The 26,373-nt window shown below is 46.9% G+C and overlaps 1 protein-coding gene across 3 annotated transcripts in view; it reads right to left on the bottom strand.

Annotated features, from left to right (window-relative positions):
- The window catches only part of NSD1 (nuclear receptor binding SET domain protein 1), a 69,426-nt gene that overhangs the window by 31,431 nt on the left and 11,622 nt on the right, over positions 1-26,373 (bottom strand). For 2 of the 3 annotated variants that reach the window (XM_075441730.1, XM_075441731.1), the window contains 8 exons: positions 20,617-20,752; positions 17,450-17,622; positions 12,829-15,397; positions 8,836-8,957; positions 8,405-8,690; positions 6,462-6,571; positions 5,311-5,380; positions 4,418-4,536 (listed from right to left, as the gene is read on the bottom strand). In XM_075441730.1, coding sequence (XP_075297845.1) covers positions 4,418-4,536; positions 5,311-5,380; positions 6,462-6,571; positions 8,405-8,690; positions 8,836-8,957; positions 12,829-15,397; positions 17,450-17,622; positions 20,617-20,752 — 3,585 coding nt within the window. The remainder of the gene's footprint in view (positions 1-4,417; positions 4,537-5,310; positions 5,381-6,461; positions 6,572-8,404; positions 8,691-8,835; positions 8,958-12,828; positions 15,398-17,449; positions 17,623-20,616; positions 20,753-26,373) is intronic. The other variant, XM_075441732.1, reaches the window with a different exon arrangement.

Raw genomic sequence — 26,373 nt, 5'->3', positions numbered from 1 at the left:
AAAGTTCCAATCATCTTTATTGCAGTTGTCACTCAGCAAATGAGCCAGACTATTCCCCACACTCGTCTCAGCTTGTCCTAACCCACATAAAATACAGGCACGTAGGTACTCAAAGCCTGCATGAGTGTGAACTAGCCGGCCACTGCCAACACAAAGAGTGCAGCAGGGCATTTACACACCACTCTGCCTAGGGTGGAGAGTCCTTCATAAGCATCTGTCCTGTGCAAGTAGCACAGCACTGACCGTAACATCTACTGGTAAAAGAGGACCCTGCTGAGAAGATGGGTTTCAAATGATAAAGGCCTAGCCACACCCTTATGGCCCAAGTCAAGGATCCTGCCTGCCAGAAAGCTTCCCAAGGTGGAAGGACACCTTCCGATGTGGACACGGGACCTGCCCAGACACTATGAGAAGGAAGGAGAGCAGCAGGCATCCTAGAGACACTCGTTTCTACCACAAGATGCTGCTGTCCTGGAGCTGCACGTGGCAACACCGCCTTCACTTCTGTCAGGACAGGCAGCCATAAGCTGGGAAACGCCATCCTGCCAGCTTCCAGGTCTCCCAGGCACAGTCTAGGCAACGCTCTGGTGGTCTCACCAGCCCCAGCTGCCACCCTAGAACAGGTATGCTTTAAGGGCCACTGACGCTCCACCAAAGCGATGCCTTTAGCTAGGTGCTTTGAGCAAGAACATTTTAAGGACTCTGCCATTTTTTAACATCCCAGCTCACTGCAGTTAGCTGAGTCATCTCAGTGTGCAGCTGCCATTTCTTCCCTGGGTCACCAAGCCGTACTCGGCGTATGCCCAAACACAAACTGTACACTTGGAAGACCTTGTGAAGAATTCAGGCTGCTGGCAGGAGCAGCAGCCATCCCTCCCACACCTTCAGGCCTGCTTGGAGCCAGGTGTCTAGCAAACGATCACAAGAGGGAGCTTCGCACCACTTTCTGTATGGGAGAGTATCAGTCCCAGCTGTGGTGCTACCCAAGCTTGTAAGCTGAACTGAATGCCCTCCGAACACATTATTAGTCTGGGCAGAACAACGACATAAAGATCTCCCAGAGTTTAAAGCTGGAAGAATCTGGAGCTGGTATTCTGGTCAGATAATGATGTTTCCTTTGCCTGCTGGGATTTTTTTTTTTCCCTCCTCATTTCCTGAATGTAGCAGTATGCTTTTATTTGGCAACATTTTAAAGCCATGCAAGTTCTGTGGAGAAATGACGCATAGGTGCACTGACAGTATATTAAAGCACACAATACAAAGATGAGTGGTATAAATTGCCTTTATTGAGCACAAAAAAAAAAGCAAAGTCACAGCTACAAACTACTGCCAGTCCAACATACCATATGGTCACACAGCCTTACAGACTATCATCACAATCTCGCTGGAAGGCTGGCAGCGATGCAGCCTGCGGGAAGACTGACAGGAGCACGTACCCTACCATACAGCCCTGGCAGAGGGAAGGGAAAGGTCTCTACGGCACTGGTAAAAAGATCATCTAAGAACACAACAGCCACCTTTACCTCTATACGCAATAACATCTTCTCAAGCTAAGTGCTATGACACTTCTGCTCCTACAGCTGTATTTCTGCTAGGAATTCTGTCATCTGCTGCAAGGCAGCCCTCTAGCCCAAACACTCGCTTTGGCTCCTGGAGTGCTCCAGGAGCAGCACCAGCGACCAGTGTTCCAAGGACTGGTTACAGCTCAGGTCCTCCTATTCCTACATAGCTGCTCCCTCTTCTGCTTAGCTCAGCAAGTGACCTCAGGGTTGCAGGGGTCACTGTAACAAAGAACAAGAGCAGGGTTAATCAGCTACTGGTAAGAGCAAACAACGTCAGCTATAGGTTCTATGGATGCTGGGGCCCCAACGTTACAGACAAAGTGAGCTCTGCTCCTCTCGTGGTCACCAAGGTCCCTGTCACGAAGGGCAGGGTGCTGGTAAACGAGCACCACCCATCCTGTGGCCAGTGGCACTAGATTCCTGCTGTAGCTAAGGTTTCAAGACAGAGTTTTGGAAGAGGGGGACACACAGATTTGCTACAGACTGGCTCATCTTCCCATCCTTCTGGGCACTCTCTACCATGGCTACTAGGACTCCTTGTTTTGAGCCTCCTTGATGGCCATATTTCACATGTTAATGGATGGGAGAGTAAAATGCATCCAAGACTCATAACATTAACCAGCAACTCCCTCTTCAGACCTGAAAGCATTTGCTAGTAGCAACGCTACCTTAACAACTGGGCCCGCACTGCCCAGTGTGGCACAGCATGCTTTAGCCCTGCTCTTTCAGCCTAAACCCATCCTATTTGGTTCCGCAAACAGCTGGCCAATCTGCACACTTCACACGGCAGGATCTTAGCCTTATTTTAATCACTGCTCCCAGAATCGCATAGGGAAGGGAATGTCAGAGCCAGGCAGGATGGGCAAGCCCAGATACTTGTGCTTTGTGAAGAGGGAGAAGAGGATCACCACGCGAGGCCAACACTCAAAGAACCTGTTGCACTATTCCCCCTCCTTCCCCTACCCAGCATGAGCACTGCAAAGCTACATACCTCCTACACAGGGCAGGTCTCTCATCTTGGGTCTTCTTCCAGAGCTATCTCTGCCGCTGGATCTGGCACGTCCTTAACAGCCTGGCCTGTCCTTTGGCACAGCCTGACCTTGGCTCATAACCTTGACAACCATTTCAACAGCATTTTCCATCCCCTTCTCTGAGTCTCTTGCTGCCCTGGTGTTGTGAACTTGCACTCCTGGCTCCACAGACAGGCAAGGACAGAGAAAGCAAGGACAGAGAGTTCATCCCAGGCAGACAAGCTCTCCTCTGCTCTCTTTTCCTCTCAAAGCAGCTGGATCCAAGGCTTAGCTGCACTGTATCACCAGACTTTATTTCTTCTAGCACCATCCAGCACAAAGCTAGGTTCATTGCCTGGTGTGCAGAAAGTCACTTAGGGACCACTCTGGTCCAAATTCCACATGAAAGCACAATTGCATCTCCACAGCATCCCAATACCAACCAGTACCCATGCACTCACCTAAGCCAAGGGGTGAACACTCTCACCACGTGGCTCGAGAGACACAATCACAGAGAAACAGATGCTGGCAAAAGGTGCTAAGCATTGAGGCTTTTTTTTTTTTTTTTCTTTTGGCACGGTTTACCATACCTAACTTTAGGTACTCAACACAGATGTCTCAGGTTGGAGGCAGTGAAGACTCCCTGGGCTTCCTCTGCAGTGAATGGTGGGTGCAGGACTGAGAGCCACAGCCTAGCTACTTTGCTGCCCTGAATTGCCCCCTCTTTTCTTCCCTATAAAAGACTCACAGAGAATTTGCTGGCTGAGAACTGAGACAGTCTCTTAGTGGATGCCTAACAAGAGACAGTGTTAACTACCCCCCAGCATTGGCAAAGATATTTGTACAGGCTTCTTTGAAACATGATTCCAGATGAGCACACTTCAGAAAGAGCACTACCACCAGTACAGGAAGGCTTGCATGGCCCAGGGGTATTACCCCACTTTATCACCCCCCATCAGAAATGCCCTTTTTTTGACAAGCAGTAGCAGTAGGGTGGCTGGCACTGCTCAGACAGGTGAAGTGAGACGTGCTCAGCTGGAAGCTGTATTACAACAACAAATATAACAATATATGTCTATAATTAGCTCCTGAAATACATACTGACTATCCTGACAGAACAGCCTGCTGCTGAACCTGGGCCACTGGAAGTGAGAGGCGATGGCGAGAAGCCCAGAGGTGTTCCGCCTCTCCCAGGAAAAGTCTTGCTTCCCCTACACTTGGTGATACCTGGCTCATTCCTAGAAGGCAAAACGTGCTTGTCAGAGATATTTGTACGCTGGCTCTACTGGGATGCAGTAGAAAGCACCTGCCCTACTTACCCCTTTCTGCTGGACAGCAGAATGTAATCAGAGGCTCCTGTGAGCAGTCACAGACAGTCCCCCCCATCCCCTCCAACATGGTTCTTAGCTCACCCTGGTATGCAGATGCAAGCGGAAGAAGGGGTTGAAGTCCACAGTCTAGTGTTTGTGGTTCACACTAGTGCGTAAAAGGGCAAGAACCCACCACCACCAGAGAAGACCTTTTACAGTAGTTAGACCTTCTGAGGTGCAAAGCAAGATGCCAGGCAAAAACTGGTTCTATCAGATCAGAACAGCCTCTCTCCTAGAGAGTTAGCTGAACAGCAGCTTAAAAACTGAGCCCGACCTAAGCAGTCATCAAAAAATTGCTGCTAAATCAAGGTGGCATCTTCAGCTTCAACCCCAGCTCATGCAATTACATCAGTGGGACAAACTCCCAACTGACACACCAGCCAGCCAAAGATGACCTGGCCTTGGCTCTGCACAGTGCCCTGGGAAGCAGCAGACAGGTTACAGGGACAGCAGCATGCAGAAGACCCAACAGTACCTCAGAGTGTGCAGTCTCCCCCTGCCCCTCCTCATTTCTCTCCTTCTTGGAATGCACTGCAGCACAGGGATGGCGCTGTCTCTTCCGCTTCCGCTGCTTCTCCAAGAGCTTTTCAGAAGCTGGGATGCAACAGAAAGACCACTCAAGCAAAATGCAGAGATTATTTCCTTGCTACAAGTGTCGCCAACAAGTTCTACACCCTTTTCAGGCTGGGTCCTACTGTCTTTAAGGACATAAAGGCTGGGACAATACCAGCCTCGCGGCAGTCTGCCCTCTGTCCTGCAACCATTACAGGACCACGGATCCATACTGGTTTAAACTTCTTTCGCTAGGCTGCTGAGCAACATCACTGACTTTCCTGAAACAGCCTGCCAGTAGAAAAGAAGAACTGCTACCAACACAAAGCTCACACTGCTTATCAAATGCTGATAACTACCTCCTCCCACCACACTGCAGCAAAAAATTCCTCATGTTGACATCAATGTGCTACAAAGGCAGACGGGGAGGGGGTACAGTGCAACTGCACAACTGTCTGTAGGATGGGACAAGGCAGCCACCACTGCGCCCGGTCACAGCCCGTCCTCAGGCAAAAGGCAGCACATTGGTCCTGGACCTGTGCTGACAAGTTTCCATCAAGCACCCGGACTATGAATGAGAACCAAGTATCTTCTCGCGGAAATGTGAACCCACCACCTTCACTGTCCACAGGGAAATCAAAGACACAACAGTGCTTTGGGTAAACAATCTTGGAAACTATTTCTTGTGCCATTGCCTCAGCTGAGGCACGCACCCTCCGAGAGCCCAGGACACGTAAGCCCTCACACACACAAAGTCACAGGCACTGATCCAAGTGTTACCAACAGCCTTACCCCCGCAGCCCTGCCTTCACTTACCTTCTCCCAGGTCCGAGAAGCGGGCTGGCGAGTAGAGCTCAGAGCTGTCGCTCTCCAAGGGGCCAGTGCCCTACAAATACACAAGAGTCAAGTCACCAGATGCAAATCAGAGATGCACGTTTGTCAGCCACTCAGAGCCTTTACAAATGACTGCAACATGTAACTTACAGCTCAGGTCACAAATTCATCAGTGATTAGAGACTTCACAAGAAAACATTTCTTTTGTGTGTGTGATAGATCCCACATGGAAAAGTCAGTCTCTGGGCAGGGAGGGTTGCTGAGCCTGCTGTGCCTTGTGCTCACCAGCATCATCCGCTGCCTCCTGAGCTCTCCCAAAGAGGCTGCTAACACTCTGTAAGCTGCTGGGAACAGAGACTCTCTTCTAGCTTTACACTTTTATGGAGCTTAAGACTGAATTACACTGGCCTCTGCATTACTGCAAGAATGATAACTGTATTAAGACTGTGCCACACAGAGAGAGAAAAATGAGGAAAACTGTTATTAATGAATCTCAGAAACAGTGGCAACAAGCCTTGTGCAGGTACACGATCCAAAATAATTCTTTACAAGTTGCTTTTTTCCAAACCATGCCACTGAATATTGAGTATTTAGCAGAGAAGAGCGGCATTTTCTTTAAAAATCTGCACCAAGCACTGCACACTACAAGTGATACAACTCAAGCCTCCACCCTGCTGCAAGCTCTGCACTTCTGTACCATTCACCAACCCACTTGGGAAGGCAACAAAGGAAACACTGCTCAGAGCAAATCTGACCGAGAAGGACAAAGCCTGAGGTTCAAGCTCCAGCTACACGACCACAGCAACAGAAAGCCTCTGTGCAGAACACCCACTCACACCTTCTTAGCCAGCATCCAGATGACTCCTTTTCCATATAAATCAATGAAGAGAAGAGATTTTACAGCCAAAACTACCCAATCCCCATTACAAATGGGGAGGGGTGGGGAACACATCTGTATTCAGCCGGTTTCTTCATCATAACACAGCAAGCAGCACCTTTGGGAAGGGTGGACCTTTGCTCCTGGGCCACAGCCAACAAGAAACCACAGCACATTGCACTGTGTCTCGTTCAGCAGGGTCTGCTGTCTGGGCTCGTTTTCTATCTGGTTTTCAAAAGAGCTGGAAGGAAAGTACCTTCTTTGGGGGAGTCCACTCCTCCTTCTTTGGCATAAAGGCAGTGTCCAAATCATTGGATTCCAAGAGCTTTTTAGTGGGCCTCCTTTGACGCTTGCTTTCGAAGTTTCCTGCAATGAAACTCTTCACATTAGATAAAAGGGGGTTTTCTTCTCTTCAATCAAACTAAGACCGTTAAGCAAACATCAGCCAACAGTTCAAAACAACCTGCTTCACCCTGTCTTTGGGATCATAAGCTCCTTGGGCAGAGAAGCCAATTACCTGTTTCTGTACAACTTCCACAAAAATGCACCCCAGTCTGCCATGACCTTCCGACATACCTCAATATGTAATACAAAAAGCCACCCACAGAAGAGAGACTATGAAGTCAATGCCAGAAGTAACACATCCTGGCAGCGCAACTCTGATAATAATTTCCCAATCACTTTGATCTGGCATAAGCCAGTCTTACCACTGACAAACACAACCCTGCTTCCACTCCCACACCACTCACACCAGCATTCATGCTGCACGTAGTAAACAGGCTAAAGGACGCGCTCCTGGTTACAACTACCTGGGAAAAGACACCCTAGACAAACTAGCTGTAACCTGCATCATTTCCTGCTCAAGCTTTTTGCTGGCACTCAGGAGATAACAAGCTGCTAGACCTGGGCTCATTCACACTAATTCTGGCAACAGTATAGACTTGAAACAACACAGAAGTGATGATGCAATGAGTGTAAGACACTCCACAGAAGCAGCCTGCTACCCACTCCACTCTATCGATCTGCTTGCTTCACTAGCCTTAGCTGTGTCCTTTCTGTGACACACACCTCTGCACGCGCTGCTTCTGCGAACACCTAACGGAAGGACAACGCGGACAGCATCGCTCTCCAGGCAAGCCCCTGCCCACAGCTTAGGCTCTGTGTGCTTCAGCAAGAGGCGAGTGTTCTCAGGAGGGGGAAGTGCTATGCAGCCTCTGCACACTGGACATCGGCTCCCACTGCTGCACCCTGTACTGTTCTCCTGCATCTCCAACCTCAGATTCACACACCCAGTTTTTCCTCCTTCAGTCCTCCCCAGCTTTCCATTTCCATCTGACACCCACAAGCCCTCAAAGGCAGCTCCCTCTGCCCTCAAACAGAACAGGCTAACTGACCTCCCAGTGACTGTACCTCTCTGTCTGCTTAGTTTAAACTTTTCTGACCATAGGCCCTTTAGAACAGGAACAGTGTTCCCTCCAAGGCAGCACAACCAGAACACCAGGGTTTTAACCCTGGACCCGTCTTTAGACGCTACCAGAGAAAAACAGACCCTGATACTGACTCTGCTAGAAAGGGCAAAAGCCCATCAGACCGCACTCGCTCTTCATACACTGTGCCCTATTGAGAGTTCAGGTCCTGGTGTGCTGCTAGTACAAGTGTCTGACTATTTCTACAGATGCTTAGAGCCTCTAGGAAAAGAAGTTTTTCCAGAGGGATTTCTGTGCTACAATTCCCTGAGCTCACTAAGAGAGCAAAAAAGGTCACCCCACAAGCTATGCAGATTAGACTTTGCGTATCAACCTCAGCACAGCAACATTCATCCGAAGGGTTTTAACAGCAGCAAGAGACCTTCAAGCTAAAGGAATGCCACTGTTTGTAAGCAGAGATGGAAAGGATTCAGAGAAGGAGCTGTGACTTTCTTCTTCTGGATAAAGGCATACCAGTATTCTGTGCCAGGACCTACGGAGGACCACCATATACCACAGAAAGTGAAAAGCGTAAGTGTAATCAGCCAGCTCACTGGGTCACCCACTGCACCTGCCCTCTCCCTTCCCAACATCAGTACGGTCACAGAGCGAATCAAAGCAAAACCAACCTAACAGATCAACAGCTACTAACCTTCCACTCCGAGGCAACAATTTCCATACCACTTGTGATATGTTCACTTATGGGAGCAGAATCACCCAGCCTCCCACTTACCCGATTTCAGGAATCTCTCTTCAGCACATGGAGAAGCAGAAACTTCAGAAACATCTGAGGAAGACAGCACCAGCTCTGGAAAATCTGAAGGTCCTTCTAGAAGTTGATCAGTGGGATCAGTGGAATGGGATCTTAGTTCTGAGAAGGAACACTCTGCTTCAAGGATGGGAGGGGACTCTTTGGTTGAAGATGGAGTTGAAACCAAAGGACTCGGCCCCCGCTGGGCATCAGGACTGCATTGTGCAGGAAGACCTCCTTCAAATTCAGACCTCACCACAGAATTCACCTAGCATAAACAAATATGTCGGTGAAAACTTTCATTCTGCATGGCACCGTACAGACCAACAACTCAGCCAGCAACAATGTGTCAAGAGCACACAGACCAGAGCCCCAGAGCAATAATCACGAAGAGCACATTAGCCTTCACCCACCTTTTGCAATTGCTCCTGGCCCTTCTTTGATTTTTTCTTGGGTGCAAATAAGTGATCATATTCTTCTGCATACTCCAGAAGCCGTTTACTTGGCTTTCTGAGGCGTTTCCTCTCTGAATGTACTAAGAGAAAGGAAAGCAGCTTCAAGACTGTGTTTCTGAGACCATCACAAGACAAAATTCTCCTTATGATCTGTAGATAACAGTTCTTCCTGCCTTCTCTTCCACAGGCTCCATGTGGGAAGAGCCCTGATACTTCTTTCTCTTTGATACACTGTTATAATTTTTGAGCTTCCTATTTTCCACAATCCCAATGGCAGGTGGGATTTTTAAGGACCTAAGGTACTTCAAGCAATTTAGACAAGAAATCAAAAAACATTAGATATCTGACCTAGAGGCTCTTGGAATTTCCCCCAACATCTCCCTAGACAAGCTACATCTAACCTTCTTGCAGTACTTCTACCAAAACCTAAGTCCATGAGCAACTCAAACTCATTGTGCTACTTCTGCTGTTCACCCAAACTCCTTTGGTTTTAGTGCAGGTACATGGAAAAACACTGTTTTCCCGTAACGCTATTCAGTCACTGGTTTCACTAGTAACACATAAGCCTAACTCCTTTCCTTCCCTTCCCCTCCTCCCTGACATTTTTGTATATACTGCAAGAGCCTTGTATTCCCCATCTGCTACTGCAAGCCCGTTTATTGCCTTTGCTTCCTGACCATAGATTCCACCATGAGATCAGGGAACGGACAGTCCTTGCCAGCGACTGCAAGCTCTTCAGGGCTCCAATGTCTTTGCTTGCACAGTGCTGCACCATCGCAAGGGAAACCCGGTCACAGGTATTTCCTCGGCACAAAGGTGACCACCGATGCTATACCACCTTAACACTCCAACGCACGGCGAGCTCCAAAAAAAAAAAAAAAAGCCCCGATACTCTACACCACCTCTAATCCGCAAGCTGCAAAAGCAAAATGATTCAAGTTTATATCTTTTCAACATTTCCCAGAATACCTCTTGAGTTTTCACCTTTATTAGTTTTCAAAATTATTCAATAATATTGTCAAAAGATTTCTCCTAGTCATGAAAACATTTGTGGTCTCCTGGAAGCGTTGGAACAAACAGTAAATATTCTCTTTGCTTCTTTTCACGTGCAAGAGGTGGCTTTCTCTTTTTTGAAACGGAAACATTTTATAAAAAAGCATTCCAGTGCAACACTTCAGAACAGGGATGTTGGACAAGATTGCTACACTTTATTGTGGCTTTGTGGTTAAACAAGCACCAGAACGTCAGACTTGGCCAAAAGAGAAGAAAGAAACAACTTTCTCAAACACAGCTATTTCCAGCCACTATTAACATTCTGCACAGGTGTCTGGGTGAAATACGCATTTCGGCACATAGCTAGTTACAGGCTGGTTATCCTCACCGGGCCACTCTTCAGAGCCCCAAAGCCACACAGCAGAGCACAGCACTGTGCTAGAAAGCCTAGCTTGAGCACATTTTTCTTCCCCAAAGTGAATCCCATGCAAGAATCCCACATGCAGTCCGAATGGCACAGGCAAATCACATACCTGACAAAAACACTATTTATAAAAATGTTTCAGGTCAGCAAATACCACCAATCTTCACATCTGCCTTATTTGCTCTAAATCACAGCACAAAGTTTGTACAAAAATTATGCCAAATATTGCCATTCAACTTCAATGAAGACTTCATATAGTTTGAGCTTAGTGGAAACTACACAGTTGTGACTGCAATCTGTTGTGATCTCTTACACTGACACTCTGCCTGCTGCGGACAAGGATTAGCCACATCGTCTCAAAGCACTGGCAGAGTGCTCCTGACTGTGACAGTGACAGAGTCCTCTTCTGTGAGCTGCGATTAACCTAACTTCCAGCACCATTCTCTCTACTTTCTATGCAATTGGCCTCGCCCGATATAAAAGGAAGACCGGTTTCCATGAATGGGCTTCACAGCGTGAGAGGTTTGCTCGGTACCACCAGCACACCGCGGATGTTACAGCAGTCCAGACAGCTCCTCATCACAGAGGCTCCGATGCCTCCCTACGGCACGTCTGTACAGATAAGCTTCAGGTGTGCTCCAAGGCTCACGGGCTGTTCAGGGCAGGGGAACTAGATTTCACTGCGGTCGCTGATCGGTGACTCTTACAAGCAAACCCAGGCCCTCAGCGCTTCCCTGTGTGCAGCAGGACAGCTCTGCGCTCCTCTCCACCACTGCCACCTTGCCCACAAGTCTGCTGCCTTCCTCTGCCGGTTCCCTCCTCCTAACAGTAGTACCTCTTCGCAGCTCTTCTTCTCAGGCTCCCTCTGTAGACTTGCACCTTCATCTCACGACAGTAACACACAGAGATGCTTCAATTGCGAAACCATCCCGAAGCCATGAGAACCCAGCTGCATCTCAGTGCACACGAGGAACTCGGTCCCTCTGGCAGGCTGCAAAGCTCCTGCAGCAGAGCCTCGACACCCCCAGAACAACGCACATCCTCTTGCCTGCTTTGTGGAGACTTAAGTCCTCAAAAACACACAGCCGCAGCCAGAGGAGTCAGTGAATAATTAAGCTTGCCACGATTTCAAACCAGAACTTTTACCTCATGCGTTACACCCTATGGGCTTGCTTTATGTGCCTGCTGTGACTTGCCTTGGGCAGGTCCTACAACCACTAAGTCAGGAGCTGCCTTTTCCACACCGAAACAGAGGTGCAGGCAACCTCCGGCAACCGCTAACAGCAAAATGCACACACCAAAATGTGCACTCAGGGAAGACAGAAGAGGCAAAATGCACACACGTTCAAAATTCTGTCAAGTTGTATTAATTTGTAATACTGCAAATCATAGAAAGTTTTGGGTCGGAAGGGACCCCTAGAGCTCATCTAGTCCAACCCCCCCGCAGCAAGCAGGGACACCGCTAACTCTAGATCAGGTTGCTCAGAGCCCCGTCCAACCTGGTCTTGAATGTTTCCAGGGATGGGGCCTCCACTACCTCTCTGGGCAACCTGTGCCAGTGTTTCATCACCCTCGTTGTAAAGAATTTCTTCCTTATATCCAGCCTAAACCTACCCTGTTTTAGTTTAAAACCATTACCCCTCGTCCTGTCAAATAGATTAGATCAATTTGGTCTGGTGAAATCCATGTAAAAATTTTGTTTTGTTGTTTTCACTTCTGTTTGCTTCCCCAGATTCTTTGCAGAAGCCTGAGGATGGCACGTGTTCAACATGGTTCTATTCCCTCCACATATACACACCCCCTCTTCTTTTTTTTGGCTTTAGCCAAATGTCTCTTGTGGTCCTCAGAAGCCTCCTCCTTCCTAGATCATTTCCGTTCCAGCGATGCTGCCCCTACTCCTGCCTGCCATCTTCCAAACCCACCTCCAGCCCAGCCTCCCCCTCTTCTGTTCTCCCCTTCATTCCCAGAGCTGCAAACTAGGAAATCTGTGGGCTTCCCAAATTTGTTATTAGCAGCTAATAAAATTCCATACTAAACCGCTAAAAAACCCCCAGCACATTGACTTGATGAAACCCTACAGAACGAACCAAAAAGACTACATCAAACAGCACTAGGAAAAAAAAAAAAAAAGTGGCCATTGAGGCTCAGTTTTCCACAACTTTCTAGCACTGATCTTTCCAGCTAACACCAAGCACGTGGCTCTAAGCAACGCATTATGAAGGTGTAAGTGTGAAAAAAAAATAAATCCCAAACTCAGGAGGCGGCTTATTTTACCTTTCACCGTGGAGGAACTAATGATTTGTAATGTATTTAAACTTTCTGACAAAAAAGCTAAGCAAAATCCCATAATCGCTCTGCCTTCTTTGCTCTCCACGCTTACAGAGAACCCCAAAGCAAGGAATCACACTTTCTTCAGCAGAGACGTATACATCTGCATGTTGTCAAACAGGCCCAAGTTCCAAAACTTTTGCTTTAAATGAAAAAGTACAAAATGTATACAAATACACACTCTGGCGCAAGTCCAGCTCCCTTACCTTGTGCAGAGAGTTCAGACTGGGGAGCAAAGTTGCCAAGCTCTGTTTCTGAGTCCATCACACTGTTGTTTGGCTTACCACACACATTCAAACGTTTCTCAACTAAGTCTAAACGATTCTCATAGTCCTGATCTGTCAGGTCTCCCTCAAGCACCTTTGAATGAGGGGAATGCCTACGTCCCAAGCACTCATTTCCTTTCAGTGAAAAGCCAAAGGCACTCTCCAAGTTTCCTTGTTCCCTAGATCTACTGATGTGCTTATTAGATCTAGCACTACTTTGGTTAAAACGCTGCCATCGCTTTTTGGGAGCTACGTGATTGATATCATTAGACTCATCACCAAGAGAGCTCTCACTATTTGCCAATCCTGAATCCAAGTCTGGACTCTCCCCATTTTCAGCAGAAGTGCAGCTCTCAATATTTCTACCAGCTTCAGGTCTCCTTTGAACACGATCTAAATTGTCATCAGATAAACAGGCAGAGTCTTCATCAGTTGAATGTTCTGTTAAATCAACAGACTCTTTCCTCTCAGTATCTTCTGCTTCATTACCTAGAGGACTGGTAACCGAACCGTGAACGCGGAATGCATGTTCTCCTGAATCTCTGGATAACCGACTTAGCAACTTACTTGGCCCTCCTGGTTTTAAGTCCTTTCTGTTTGAAACTGTTTTATCTCCAAGCTTTGATGACTGCTTAGATTTTGAACAGTTGCGTTTGGACACGCAATTTGTGCCGTTTGTCCCAGAAACAGCAGTACTCGCGGGCTCCCTTTTACTAGTACTAATCCCCGTCAACTTGGTTGGAGGATTGCGGGAAAATGAGGAGTTGCTTATAGTGGAGTTTGGATTTACTGTTTCCTGGACACAATCTCCATTTTTTTCTATTTTATATGGGGGACCTACAATAGTCAAGGACTTCAGACCACTTGCAGAATTGCTTCCAGAACCATCAGCTGTGCTGGTATTTCGAAATGGGACTATATTTTGACCAGTCATCAGTTGCTGCTCTTTTGTCTTACTGTCATGCATATCCTTCAACATCATTAACAAGGTGCTGAATTTGTAATCAGGCTCAATAGGCAGACGACCATGACCAGAGGCAGAAGAGAAAAGTAAAGGTACTGTGGCCTTTGGAGCGCCAGAGTCATTAGCATCATCGTTGATGGACCGGTAAGACAGCTCCTTCAGCTCTGACAAGACGTGTTTCACCACAGCCGTTTCTATTTCAGCAGAATCCCTGGGTTTCTCATGCACGTTGTTTAACAGTTTCTGACCATCAACTTTTCCGCTTCTCTGAAGAGAATCTCTCTGAAGGCCAGAGAAACCTTTGGTATCAGAAGAGCAGCGATTCACACCACCCTCCTCTTCTGCAAGAGAAGGCTCCAACCCAGCAACTTTTTCTTTATGTTTGCATTTTATACTCCTGATTCGGGGCAATTTCATGCTTTTCGGTTTTAAGATTGTTTGATTTGCAACAGCAGGCCAGGAGCTGTCCTTGGAAACACTTTGGGGAGTAGTGTGCTTGTTTGCTAGGGAAAGATTGTCATTCATCACATTTGAAGAGCATTCAAGAGCCGTCAATGACATCTCAGCATCAGAGAAGCCTACTTCAATGCCTCCATCTGCAAATTTAGCATTAAGTCTGCTGGTTACTGAACCTCCCAGAGCTTTGCGATCTCTGTATGACTTTTTCCTTGCCCTTCTGTTGCTCTTCTGAGAAAGATACATGGAAAGCTTAACATTTCCACTTGACGTCACAGGAAATTCCTTCTCCACTTTATCTGAAGAATCACTAACTTCGAGAGCACTAGAGGCTCTCTCTGAACTTTGGTCCATGGTATCTACATCACTATTCCCACCATCTGAGAGGGAAGAGGATGAATCTGATTCAGTTTGCTTTTTCTCAATACCAGCATCAGACGCAGAATAGTGTATTTGTAATTTGGAACTGCACAAAATGCCCAAGGAGCTCTTCTCTCTCTCCAAAGATGCGCTGGAAAACAAATCCCCTTGGAGCGTGTTCTTCAGAGCATCACTTTTACGCTTCTCATAATCTGGTTTCAAAGGTGTCTTTTCAAAACGTCTTTCTCCAAAGGAAGAAAGCAAATGGTTTCCCCTGGCGCTACTGGATGCTTTCAGGCTGTTGGCAATCCGGCGAAGTTCATGAGATGCATGTTTATCTGGTAGGTCCCCAACTATCATGTTTCTAACTATGCTCTCTGGTGTTTTTTCTCTGATTGCTCCCCTAGATGCTTCCCCTCTTGTGCCATTCTTTTTTACTCTAGTCCTTTTTCTGCTCTCAGAGCTTTTTTTCACATGTGGCTTAATGTGCAATTTTCCTTTTTCACTGGCCAGGTGTCCGGAGTGAAATGCCAAGGATTTAAAACAGCCATTCAGCTGCCTGTCCCTTTCTGCTCCAGGGCCATTGGCATAGTATTCCAACTGCATTTCCTTCTCGCTGTCCAGCTCGCTGGAGTTCTGGCTGCACTTTTGATCCTCTGGCCCCCCGAGAAGTATGTCTTCCGCCTGTCCAACACTGACTTCCCACTTAGCCATAAATCTCTGAGGAACCTTAAAGGTGGAGGAGACAAAAAAAGGGAAAGAAAACATTTGAGTGGGTAACCAACAAGATAAAAGTGAGACTGAGGTGCACAAGGCACAGAACACAGTGACAGTCCTGCATTTTGCATCTTTAAGACAATCACATGGATTCCCAGAGACTGTGCCCAGTGGACACAGAAAATACTGCTCCTGGGTGAGCACCCCACACTCCTCCTGAGCCTAATAAAAATCCCTGTGCATTCCCAAATCTGCAAAAAGGTCCCTGCAAGCACAGGTCTCCCAGGAACTAGATGTCCTGGCATTGCAGCACACCATTAACACAACAGCCTTTAAAAAGGGGAACACATGTGGTATGGATCCCTGGCACAAAACCACAAAACAATAGCCAACAAGCCTCTCAAGGCAAACGCAGCATCCTTTACCTCAACATATCTGAGCAGACACGTTTGCTTTGCTCGTTCTTGTTTCTTCCTGCATCCCTTGAACTCAAAGCACAATTCATTCTTCCCTCTCCAACAACTCACCTTGGTACAAACATGAGATACACACACACATCTAAAATGTGCTCTATCAAATTCAAGATGTCCACTACTGGAAGTGCCCTAGCTTTAACTTTCTACCTTTACTATAAAACAAAAAGCATTCTGCATACTGGACAGGAATCTCTGCTAACATCTAAAACCAGCAAGAAATTTGTTTCTTATCTGTGTGTGTAGTTTTTGGCTGCACAACAGCAAACCAAAGGCTTCACAACTTCTCCTAAAATCAAAACTAATTCCAACACAGGAGGAAAAACTCAAATTTCTGACAACTTTCCTTAAAAAAAAAAAAAAAAAAAAAAAAAAAAAAACCACCACAAAAAACCAAAAAAACCACACCAACAAAAAAATCTCATCTCAGCAAATTAAAAAGTTTTATGGAGCCTGATAGCAAACCAGCCAAATACTCTCAGGTTTACATCAGATCTTGGCTTCCAGGGATGCAAACCTGGATATTTATGCAGGCAACAAACATTTGGTTCCCTCTACTGCAGCCACACTGGCACCCTCTACTGCAGCCACACTGGCACTGCCATTTACATATGGGATGAGATTCTTGCCATGCAGCACACTTCTAGGACCAGAAAAGTTACTTGGGAGCATGTACCTTGCTGTGAGGGGGCTGGGCAAACAAGGAGAGAAGTCCTTAGAGAAGATACTGAACATGCCCTTGACAAGGGAAAACCAAATGAACGCATTACACCCAGGGATTCACATCTGCAAGAGCACATTTAATCTGATGGTTTTGCACAGAGGTTAAGTACATAACTGTTAATAAACCGCTTGGAAAAAAGAAAAACCAGACACAATTGCCTAGAATGACTACCTGCTCTCTTACAGTAATGCAGTAGCCTCTGTACTTCTTCACTTCAGCAATTCTAAAAAGTTCATTTCTCCAGTCACCTTCCTCAAGACGTAGACCAGACCTCTGTGTCACGCTACATTATACTGGCTACAACTGCTCAGGGCTGTTATGTTTGGAAAGGGAGATGATGCGATGAGCCACAAAACTCATTCCCACAGGCTCACTGACAAAGCATTTTCCAAGTCAAATTATAAGTCCTAACAGGCTTCTAGAAAGAGAATTACTGAAGCAGGGCTAAAAACCCCACTGCTTTATCTCAGTCAGTGATCTAGTGAAGCATGCAACTCCACCTCTGCTTCAGCTCAGCCAAAAGAGGCTGCCAGAGAGCACAGGAAGTGATTTAGAAGCGCGCCGTAACAGACCTCAGGAGAGAGCTGTGCCGCTGAACACATCTCACACCAGAGAGACCCGACTCCTCTGCCTCCCAGAGCTGGCCAGGGCAGCAGGCCACACCCCGACACAACAGAGCCTAGGAACTCCTGGCAGCTTATAAACCACGCTCCTTGTAAGGATGCAAAGACTCACTTCTCTGGCCGCTTTGCTGCAGTCACTGCCACAGAAGCAAGCTGTCGAAGTGCAATTCCAGGCATAAAGGAATACTTTGTACTGTGCACATTCTAAGAATCAACAACATATTAGAGAAAACAGCTCTTTCACCTTATGTTTGTAGCCTTTTTCCTTTTGCTTTCCTCTTCTTCGAAGAACAGGCAGCTCTTCAAACTGATGTCTTCCTTCAAAGAGGACGATAGCTTTCCCAGCAACCCAGGTTTTCTCTGAAGGCTCTCCTAAGGCATCCACATAGTATTCTCGGTATGGTCTCCGATTGGAAACTATTTTGAGAAATTCAACAGAATTAACCCCTTGCATGTAACAGGACAAAGACACACAAAAACAATCACAGAAAACGTTAATAATTTGCCAGTTAATTTTCAACTACTTTTTCCTTAATAGCATTCCCACATGAATGCCAGTTCTGGGGATTTCTAGTCAGAACTAAGGGAGACCCCTTTGATCTCTGCTGTCTCTGCTCTGTGTTGTCGCTCTCTATTTCTGAACACACTGTTTTTCTTACAAACAATTGATTAACAGGTCTAAGATGGGTTGTCTCCCTAGAGCAAAGACTACAGGTTGGCTGCAAAAAAAATTGCAAAAATATCCAAATATTTTTTTCCTTGAGAGACACAACATACTAGGCAGGACATTTCTTTTTTGCTACTCCCTGATTAATGATTAAACAGTCCAGTCCACTTGACCCTTGGGAAAAGGCAACAGTGTGCCAGCAACACCCAGAAATTACCTCCCTCTGGATAGGATTTACTCATACAGGTTGAACCTCCCCCACCACAACATACTCCATCTTGTTCAATGCTTTGTTAACAAACACTTATTTAGGACATAAAACATTAACAGCAGCATTTAAGTAAGTACACGCAAGCATGCACACTCTACAAGGACTGGTGCAACATGACAAAATGTTAGTGGTAATGAGCATCTCCACACTTCGGGGACAGAGGTGCAGAGCAAGAGAAGAAACTCAATCATGAGGGCACAATCCAAGATTTTTCAAAGGTCCCTCCTGTGCGAGAATGCTGAGCAGACATGATACAACTAAGAACTAAACCAGTACCGAGTGTGCTGGTGAAAAAGGACAGGTTACAGGCATTAGAACAGAGGAAGCAAGGCTTGAACAAGGGATATAAACATCTCCCCGCATTTCGCTGCGCTGTGTGCTTCATGTTCTCCCAGGAACACCTTCACACTCTGAACATGTAGCCTGGACTTCGCAGCCCTTTTGGTTTGTGCTGCCTCTTCCAAGAGTGCCAGCACAGTGCAGCAGCCTGGCCTTCAGCGATGCCGACATTGAGATTGCGACTGACCAAGACCACCGAGATGATGAAAAATAACGACCAGGGCAACATCAAACCAAGGGCAAAGATGACAGACTTCATCCATCCCATTCACAGTACTGGGACTCAAGCCACCGAACTTTAATCTTTAAGCTCCAAAAAATCTTCAAGTCAAGAGCTTGCCAAGAAAAGCAAAACTCCTTTAAACAAAACACCATGCCTCAAAAATCCAACAGAAGAGGTTTTTGCACAAGTGATGAGTTTGAAGCGACCTGCCTTGTTTTGAAGGGCTCGTTCCCTTGGCAACGGGAGAGCCAAGGCAGGAGGACTGCGCTTCCTACAGCGCAGGCAGAGCCCCGGCAGCTCCCCCTGCCCAAAAGCACCCGAGTTCAGATCCACCTGCTCTGCCACCTCGGCATCGGGGAGGGGAGCAGCTTACATACTGCCACAACTGGAAAATGAAATTCTCCCCAGAGCACTATTGGTTTGAACATGGATAAAACACAATGGGAGGGAGAGTCTATCGTTTAGCTGGAGCTCTGACCTTGCTGGAATTTGTTAATAGCGTGTTTCCTCCCTGAAGAATTCCTCTATTAGAAATCATCATACACAGGTTGCAAGGAGATTACTGGACAGCTATATACATTAAATCCTGTCCAAAATTTCATGGTAGGGGATGTGGGGGAGAGTATGTCTGGCATATCTTCTGGCCACATCTTCGACAGGAATTTGAGAGCTCGAAAGGGAATATTTAAAACAGCACATTCACTACTATCTAGAATTAGGATGAATGCCTCCCAAAGGATGAACAGGAAGGTGGAGAAATCGCAAGTACGATGACTACAGCAACCAGACTTGGGGATGATCTGAGCACAATGCAGGAAAAGCTGCTTCATGTTTCTAGCGAAATAGCAGAGGGCTCTGAGCTGATGGCCACTTGAAAAAACGTCTACTCGTGCTCAGCACTTGGTTCTTAGGCTGGCAAGGGCCACAAAAAACAGACAGAAATACATCTGTGAGGGGTAACCTCACCAGTCTACAGAGCCGTCAGTGGCAGACGGCACCAGTTCAAGGGGCTTCCAGTTGCCCATAGGACAAAAAGAATCAAAAGGGGAAACCAGGAACAAAAAAATAATCCTTTCCATTTGCGCCAGTCTCCCCACGGCAGCTAGTATGATCCTAAAAGCACCGTGAAAGCCTTCAAATGAGCTGCCATTTCCAAACAATCACGTCCCTTCTGTTCACTCCATCACTCACCTATGCTTCTCTGCCTTGAGCTTGCAAGGCTCTCCCCTACGTTCATGGATGCACAGTTCTGTCTTATTTCCATCTCCTCCCCTCACACTCACCAGGCTCTTACTCTGCCCTAAACTTTCACACATGTGGCTCCATCTTCACGTTTTTCCGTTATTTCCCCATAAACAGCCCCTTGCACCCTTATGCCAAACAAGACCAAAAAAATTTCACTTCTTCTCACACATTCCCACCACACCTTCAGGCATTCGGCAGCTACACTGTGCTACCCCCACCCTGCTCCGCAGCCTCTCCAGCCGCCCATTCCCCAAGCCTGGCCAACTCCAAGTGTCTGCACACACTCTAGGCTTCCCAGCTCGCTTGCCCACCCATTGCACGTCTCTGTCCTCACCTCCCTGATCCACCTCCTTTTTACCTGCTCTTTCTCTGCATTCCTTTTTTGAGAGGCTTCTATTTCTTCTGCAGTGCCCTGAGCTCAGCCCAGCTACTCATCCTTCTCTGGGAAGGAAAGCCTACACGTCCAACAGCTATCTGTGCCACTTCCATCAGGCTCAGCCCCACCTTCTTCCTGTCACCTCCCTGATCTAGGTCTACTTTCTAGATCCAGGTCTTCCACAGTAAAGTCTATTTCTTCATACCTTTCAAGGGCCAGAAATGTTTTTTAAAATTAATTAAAAACTGCAGTACCCTGCCATTCACTTTGTGTCTGAGTAGATACAGTACCTTTCATTTTTGAGTGACAGTCCAGCACTGGGTCATGACAAATTGTGCATGGCCACCATGGGCGTCTGTTGAACTTGGCCCAAACAAGATCCCCAACTTCATACTTCACTGGAGTAGGTTTCTTCTTGGCTCGGATCTTTGGGGAAAAACCAGAACACAAGAAATCACTAAAGCTCCAGATGCTTGTAAAGATATTTGCCTCCCCCCTGTGTGCAGATTACATCTGGCCACCAGAGACATTTACATTAAAAAGCAAATCCTGATTCTACTTAGTGGCTCCTACACCTTCAAAGAGCAGGATGATTCCCTCCATCCTTCTGATTCTTATTGAAAACAATAAACCAGGGCTTGAGAAGTTTTTTGTTATTTTTTTAGTAAGAAACATGACCTCTGGTAAATGACTGCACTCAAACTTCACACATTTGAGCAGGTACTAGCCCCCACTACTTCACTAACACCAATTTGTTCATTTCAAAGGTTGGAGTGTACAGAAAAAGTCGTAGTAAGAGACAATGAAATATACCTGACTGGAAGAAGGTGATGAGAACAGCAAATTAAGTTTAAAAAATTAATTTAAAATTAGTTTCTCAATGAAAAAAAAAAAAGTTGGTGTGCACAAGCTAGTTAATTTCCCTGCTTCTAAGACGTACTCAAGAAAAAGCTTCACCATGAAGTATCTGAAACCAAAGGCAGGTACAATCAAAAAAACCCTTATGTCCTAACTTTTAGTTTATATAAGCAGAACTGCCATTGCTCTGCCCCAAAAATACAGAGCAGGAGAAAGAGAGCACAATGGCAGCCACCCCACCCCACCCAGGTGACAGACAGACAGACTTTGCCTGTCTCCAAAACCCACTCACAAGTGTCAGCTTTGTAGAAACAGACACCCGAGCCCACTCGGCTTCCCAGAGCCATGCAGCAATCACGAGAACATCACAATCCTTCAACACACAAAAACCTAACGCTGCTTAACGCCATTTCTGCCTCGCTATCGAAGAGCAGAAAGCAGATCCCGTGTTGCTTGCTCAGTACACACACTCTCTGGCAGTGTGCTACCAGCAGGACCTTGGCCAAGAAGAGGATTCAGGAGCTTACCAGCGTCGCGACTCACTGAGCCAAGACGGGGTATGACAGGTTTCCAAGGGATCCAGGAGTTCCCATGCCTGGCTGTGGGGTATCCTGCCTGCTTACCAGCACCAGCCAACAACACGTCCCAGGTGGGTTCAGCATTTTAAGAGCTCTAAGAAGTGCTGCAGGGATTTTTCTTGCCAATAAGCACCAGCAATATGCTCCTCATTAAAGCCGTCATAGCACAAATACGCACCTTCTCACTTCACATCCCTGTCCTGCTCACCACCCTTCCCGAGGCACGTCTCTTGCAATTCACAGTTCAACATCCTAGCAACTAAGACACAACAGACCTCTCTAATAAATGGTGTATTCTGCTTCAGGTTGAGTTTTATGGGTTTTCTTCACGTGGTTAAAGAAAATACAAAAGGATAAACTCCTCTGTTACACGAAAAAAAGCAGGTAATGACATTACAGACTACATTGCTGAAATTCTTCGCACTCAGTCATCAAAAGCCACGCAATAACTTACGGCTGAGCAGGAGCTTGGACCCGGGAACGGGAAGGAGCAGCAGGCAGGGGCTGCAGCCCCTCGCTCGGCCACTGCCCTGCTGCAGCCCCGTGCCCCCACCCCCCCACCCCGGCACAGACACAGGCTGTTTGGAGCAACACGGGAACCAGGGGTGCTGCCTTTGCTGGTGCTTTTAAAATGCAGATGCACTTTCAGATGCAAAACCCCAGGGGTTTTTTCGGTCACTTCCAGCCTGTTGTTCTTGTAAATATGACTTTTACCTCAAAAAAACTTTTTATGTATATATATATATTTTTTTTTTTTACACATTTTCCAGCCTTAGGCTTTAAGAGGCCTATGTATATCACAACTGATTATCTCCAGTGCAGCGCACAGTACACACACAAGGTACGGGCGCCCTGCTGACAGCTGTAACCTGAGCAGAGTCAGCTGGATGGAGCAGTGGAACTATGCTGGAGATCTGCCAAGGCCATTCACGCTGCTCCACCTGAGGGACACCCACAGCCCCTGCCCAGAGGCAAGCCTGCATCTAAATCAACTCTTTGTCACCCTCTAATACCCCACACAGAAGCCTGATGAAAACCTGGCTTTCAAGAAACTATTCAGACAATGCTTCAACAGTTGCCCCTCTTTCCGCAGCTATTCTCATTCCTCCCAGTTTGCTCTCTTGCTTCCCAAACACCAGCAGTCAGACCTGGGTCTCACCATCACCCAAGTCCATCTCACCGAAGGCCCCACCTGGGGCGAAGAGGCAGCCCACGCAGGGCACCATGTTCTGCCGCCCCGAGGAAGCGCAGGGCACTCTCTTGCGTTATTTTCTCTCCGCTCCCCCCAGACCCCCCTACCCGGCCAGAGATGCCTTAACGTTACCAACAGAAACAGCCAGCAGAGGAGTGCACGCAGCAGTTATCATTTCCAGGTACAGCAAGTCTCTTCTTTAAGCTCTGCTGTGTGATGCCAGAATTACAGCCCCCAAAGCACGCATTCTGGGGTCAGAATACAACTAATTTCATTCCTATTACAATTAACATTTACTATGCCAAGCTCAAACTGCAGAGACATCCCGATGGCCAAAAACTCAGCCCTGCAGTAATGGTGACGTTTCTGTGAGCTAGGGAAAGCCCAAGTGTTTTTTTTAAACACAACGAACTCCAGATGTAATCCATACATATGGTCAGAGTACTCTTTACCCGCAGAGCAGGGAAATGTTCAGGTGTCTAAATAACAGGAAAACTTGTGAGCCACTGCATATCAGGTGGGTACCGTGCTGCAACTCCACTGGAGATACACCGAAGAAATTCAAAGCAGGTAAGAGACTGGGTTAGTCAGGAAGAGAAAGACAGTGCCTTGCTCTGTCGGTCAGCAACACCAGGGTTTTTTTATCATTACAAGTTCTCCTAAAGGGAGTGAGTACCGTCTACTCTGTTATCAACTGTTTGGCATTAATTTGCTGTTCAGACAAGCTACAGCCTAAACTCTAGACAACAGACAGTATTTCAGATCACCTTGTGCTATTTTTGGAAAGAACAAGAATGTATCTTGTGGACGTTTGTAATCAAACCCTCTCCCCCACGGATCACTGAGGAAGGGATGACAAGCTGAGGTTCAGCAGAAGGATTACACAAGCACTTCTACCTTGAAAACCACCTCCTGAATTTGTACTACACCAAACACACCACTCTCTGCAATTCACTAAGTGAAGCTCAGCACCAACTTTTGGTATTTCATGAGAAAGCAGGCTTTCTCACAGACAAGACAGCTACACAAGCAGTATCTCTGCCCTCCTGGAATTCTCACCATAAGGCAAATACGAAACATATAGAATCATTTAGGTTGGAAAAGACCTTTAAGATCATAGATCAAGCAAAGAAAGCTTACATTTCTAAGCTATTTTACTCTTGTCAACACACTGTTGGTCCTCAACTGTCTCCCACCAACATTCTTCCCTTTAAAATGGCCACACCAAGTGACAGAACCAACACCTATCCAGTAACCACCCTTGGCTACGTCCCTTGAAGTTGCTGTACAATCCATTCACCTTGCCAGAAGAAGTGGCACAAAGCACAAATCCACAAAGACACACATATGCCGACAGCCCCGGGGTGCACCCTTCCTGCAGCACTGGCCATCTCTGCGTAACAACTAGAGCAGTACTGTCACCTCCAGCGCAGCGTGGCACAGCTGCAGGCACCCCATGTGCCCCAACAGCGTGACCATCTTGGCAGAGCCACAGCAAGACCAAACTGCACACAAAGGTGCAGGTGAATGTATTGTTACAGGCCAAGATTTACAATATCAATGCACCCAAAGAGCCTAGCTGTCCTGAGTCCACGCACCACGCTGCAGCCATCACAGCCCTATGCACTAAAATTCAGACCTGCTTTGGAAAGCCATCATGGAAATGCTTGGCCAAAGGAGCCCTATTACAAATTATTCCTGACTTAATTACAAAGATAACATTATTCAGCGAAGCAAGGCACAGAACATGCTTTTGGAGAAAGGCTGGGGCAGCAAAAGAGATTGTATGAGAGAAGGATGGAGAAAGGCAAGAAGGAAGACACTGACCCCCAAGAATAACAGAGTGAGATGCTGCCGAGCGTGTTCCAGGCAAGAAGCAGACAGAATCGAAGCCAAGGATGAAAACAGGAGGCGGCACACGCAAATAATAATTAAACAATACAGTATAAACAGTGACACTAATCGCCATTTCCGCGGTGCACACGGGCAGCAGCGCAGCAGATACCTGCCCAGGCCCTGCAGCAGGAGCTGGGGATATCTCGGGAGCAGATCTCACCACACCAGCAGCTGCCAGGCCAGTCACACCCCACAGACCAGCCGGTGCACAGGAGCAGAGGGCAGCAACAGCTCTGCCCCGTGAGCTCCCAGCGCTCTCTTCAAACCTTCTCAATTCCTGGGGCAGCAACTCCTGTGCTTCTCCCTGCAGCCCATCTACCCCAGCATTGTTTGCAAAAAAGCTGCTCCTCACACCTACTTCTTATTAGTTAGAATTGGACGCCTGGTGAGGTCAGTCCACTGTCTTCCTCACCAGCACCTTTTTTTTTCCTTAAAGTTCAATGATCATTATTTTTTTCCTGAACAAGATGAGACGACAAGGAGCTCACCTACCTCCTGTGAGCTACCAACACACCCCTAGATATGGGTGAACTGGCTGAAGAGCAACAGCTCTTCGTACCGGTGAATTAAAAAAAAAAAGAAAAAAATCTAACACAGTAAACTTAAGGGAGAGACATTTGAAGGCACCTGGATTAGCCTGGGCCAAACAGTCGGCTAAAAGCAGCATCCGCGAACGCAGCCCCACGCTGTTGGCGTCACAGGTGCGCCGTGCCTAGGACATGACACTCCCAGCTCTGGCCATTTCACCATCACACAACAGGTTATTCACCCTCTGCCTCACAAAGGATGGGCAGCAACTGGGTCAAATTCTCCCTGTTAAACACACTCCCAGAACTTGCCTGGAAGGGCAGCGCTAAAGCTGTCCCAAGAGTCTTCTTGAGCTAGTGCTTCCCTCCAGCTTTAGTTCCACCTCACTGAAATAACTTCCAGTTTAAGACGAAGCAGAGCAGCTTCAAGCTCAGCCCTCTGAGCTCAGGCTCATCCTTCTGTCCAAGTCTGTACAGCTCTTATCATGGGGAGTCCAGATTTTTAACTCTGGTCATAGAAACAAACCAGCTATGGCTGCAGCTCTCCTACAGTGACTGCTGCTGCCAGAGGAAGTTAAAATCAGGACTCCAACCACTGTTCTGCTCTTAAGGGCGGGAGGGTGGAAAGGTGGCAAGAAGCTTAAGTGATGCACTGCTCATTATCTCAATCAGCTCCAACACTCGTGCACTAAGAAATGAACAAATACAGACAGAAGAAAAGAAGACAGGACTTGGGAAATGATCTTTGCTTGTGAATATTCCATGGAAAGACAGAAAGGACGTGAGATTAAGAATAACACTGAAGCAAAGTCAAGCATGGAAATTAATAACCACTTGTGATACAGGCCATAAAATAAGTTCTCATTAGCAAAGATTCTTGTTTTAAAGTTTTTCTGCATTAAAACCAAATCAGTAAAAAAAAAAAAAAATGGAAAGATAATTGAATTATATCTACTTCATAGCTTAAGCAGTATTTGAAGCTAAGCAAAAAGAACG

The sequence above is a fragment of the Opisthocomus hoazin genome, chromosome 22 (genome assembly GCF_030867145.1).
Source record: "Opisthocomus hoazin isolate bOpiHoa1 chromosome 22, bOpiHoa1.hap1, whole genome shotgun sequence".
Taxonomy (NCBI): Eukaryota; Metazoa; Chordata; class Aves; order Opisthocomiformes; family Opisthocomidae; genus Opisthocomus; species Opisthocomus hoazin.
The sequence above is the reverse complement of the archived record's forward strand: the minus strand, read 5'-3'. Positions and strand labels throughout refer to the sequence as shown.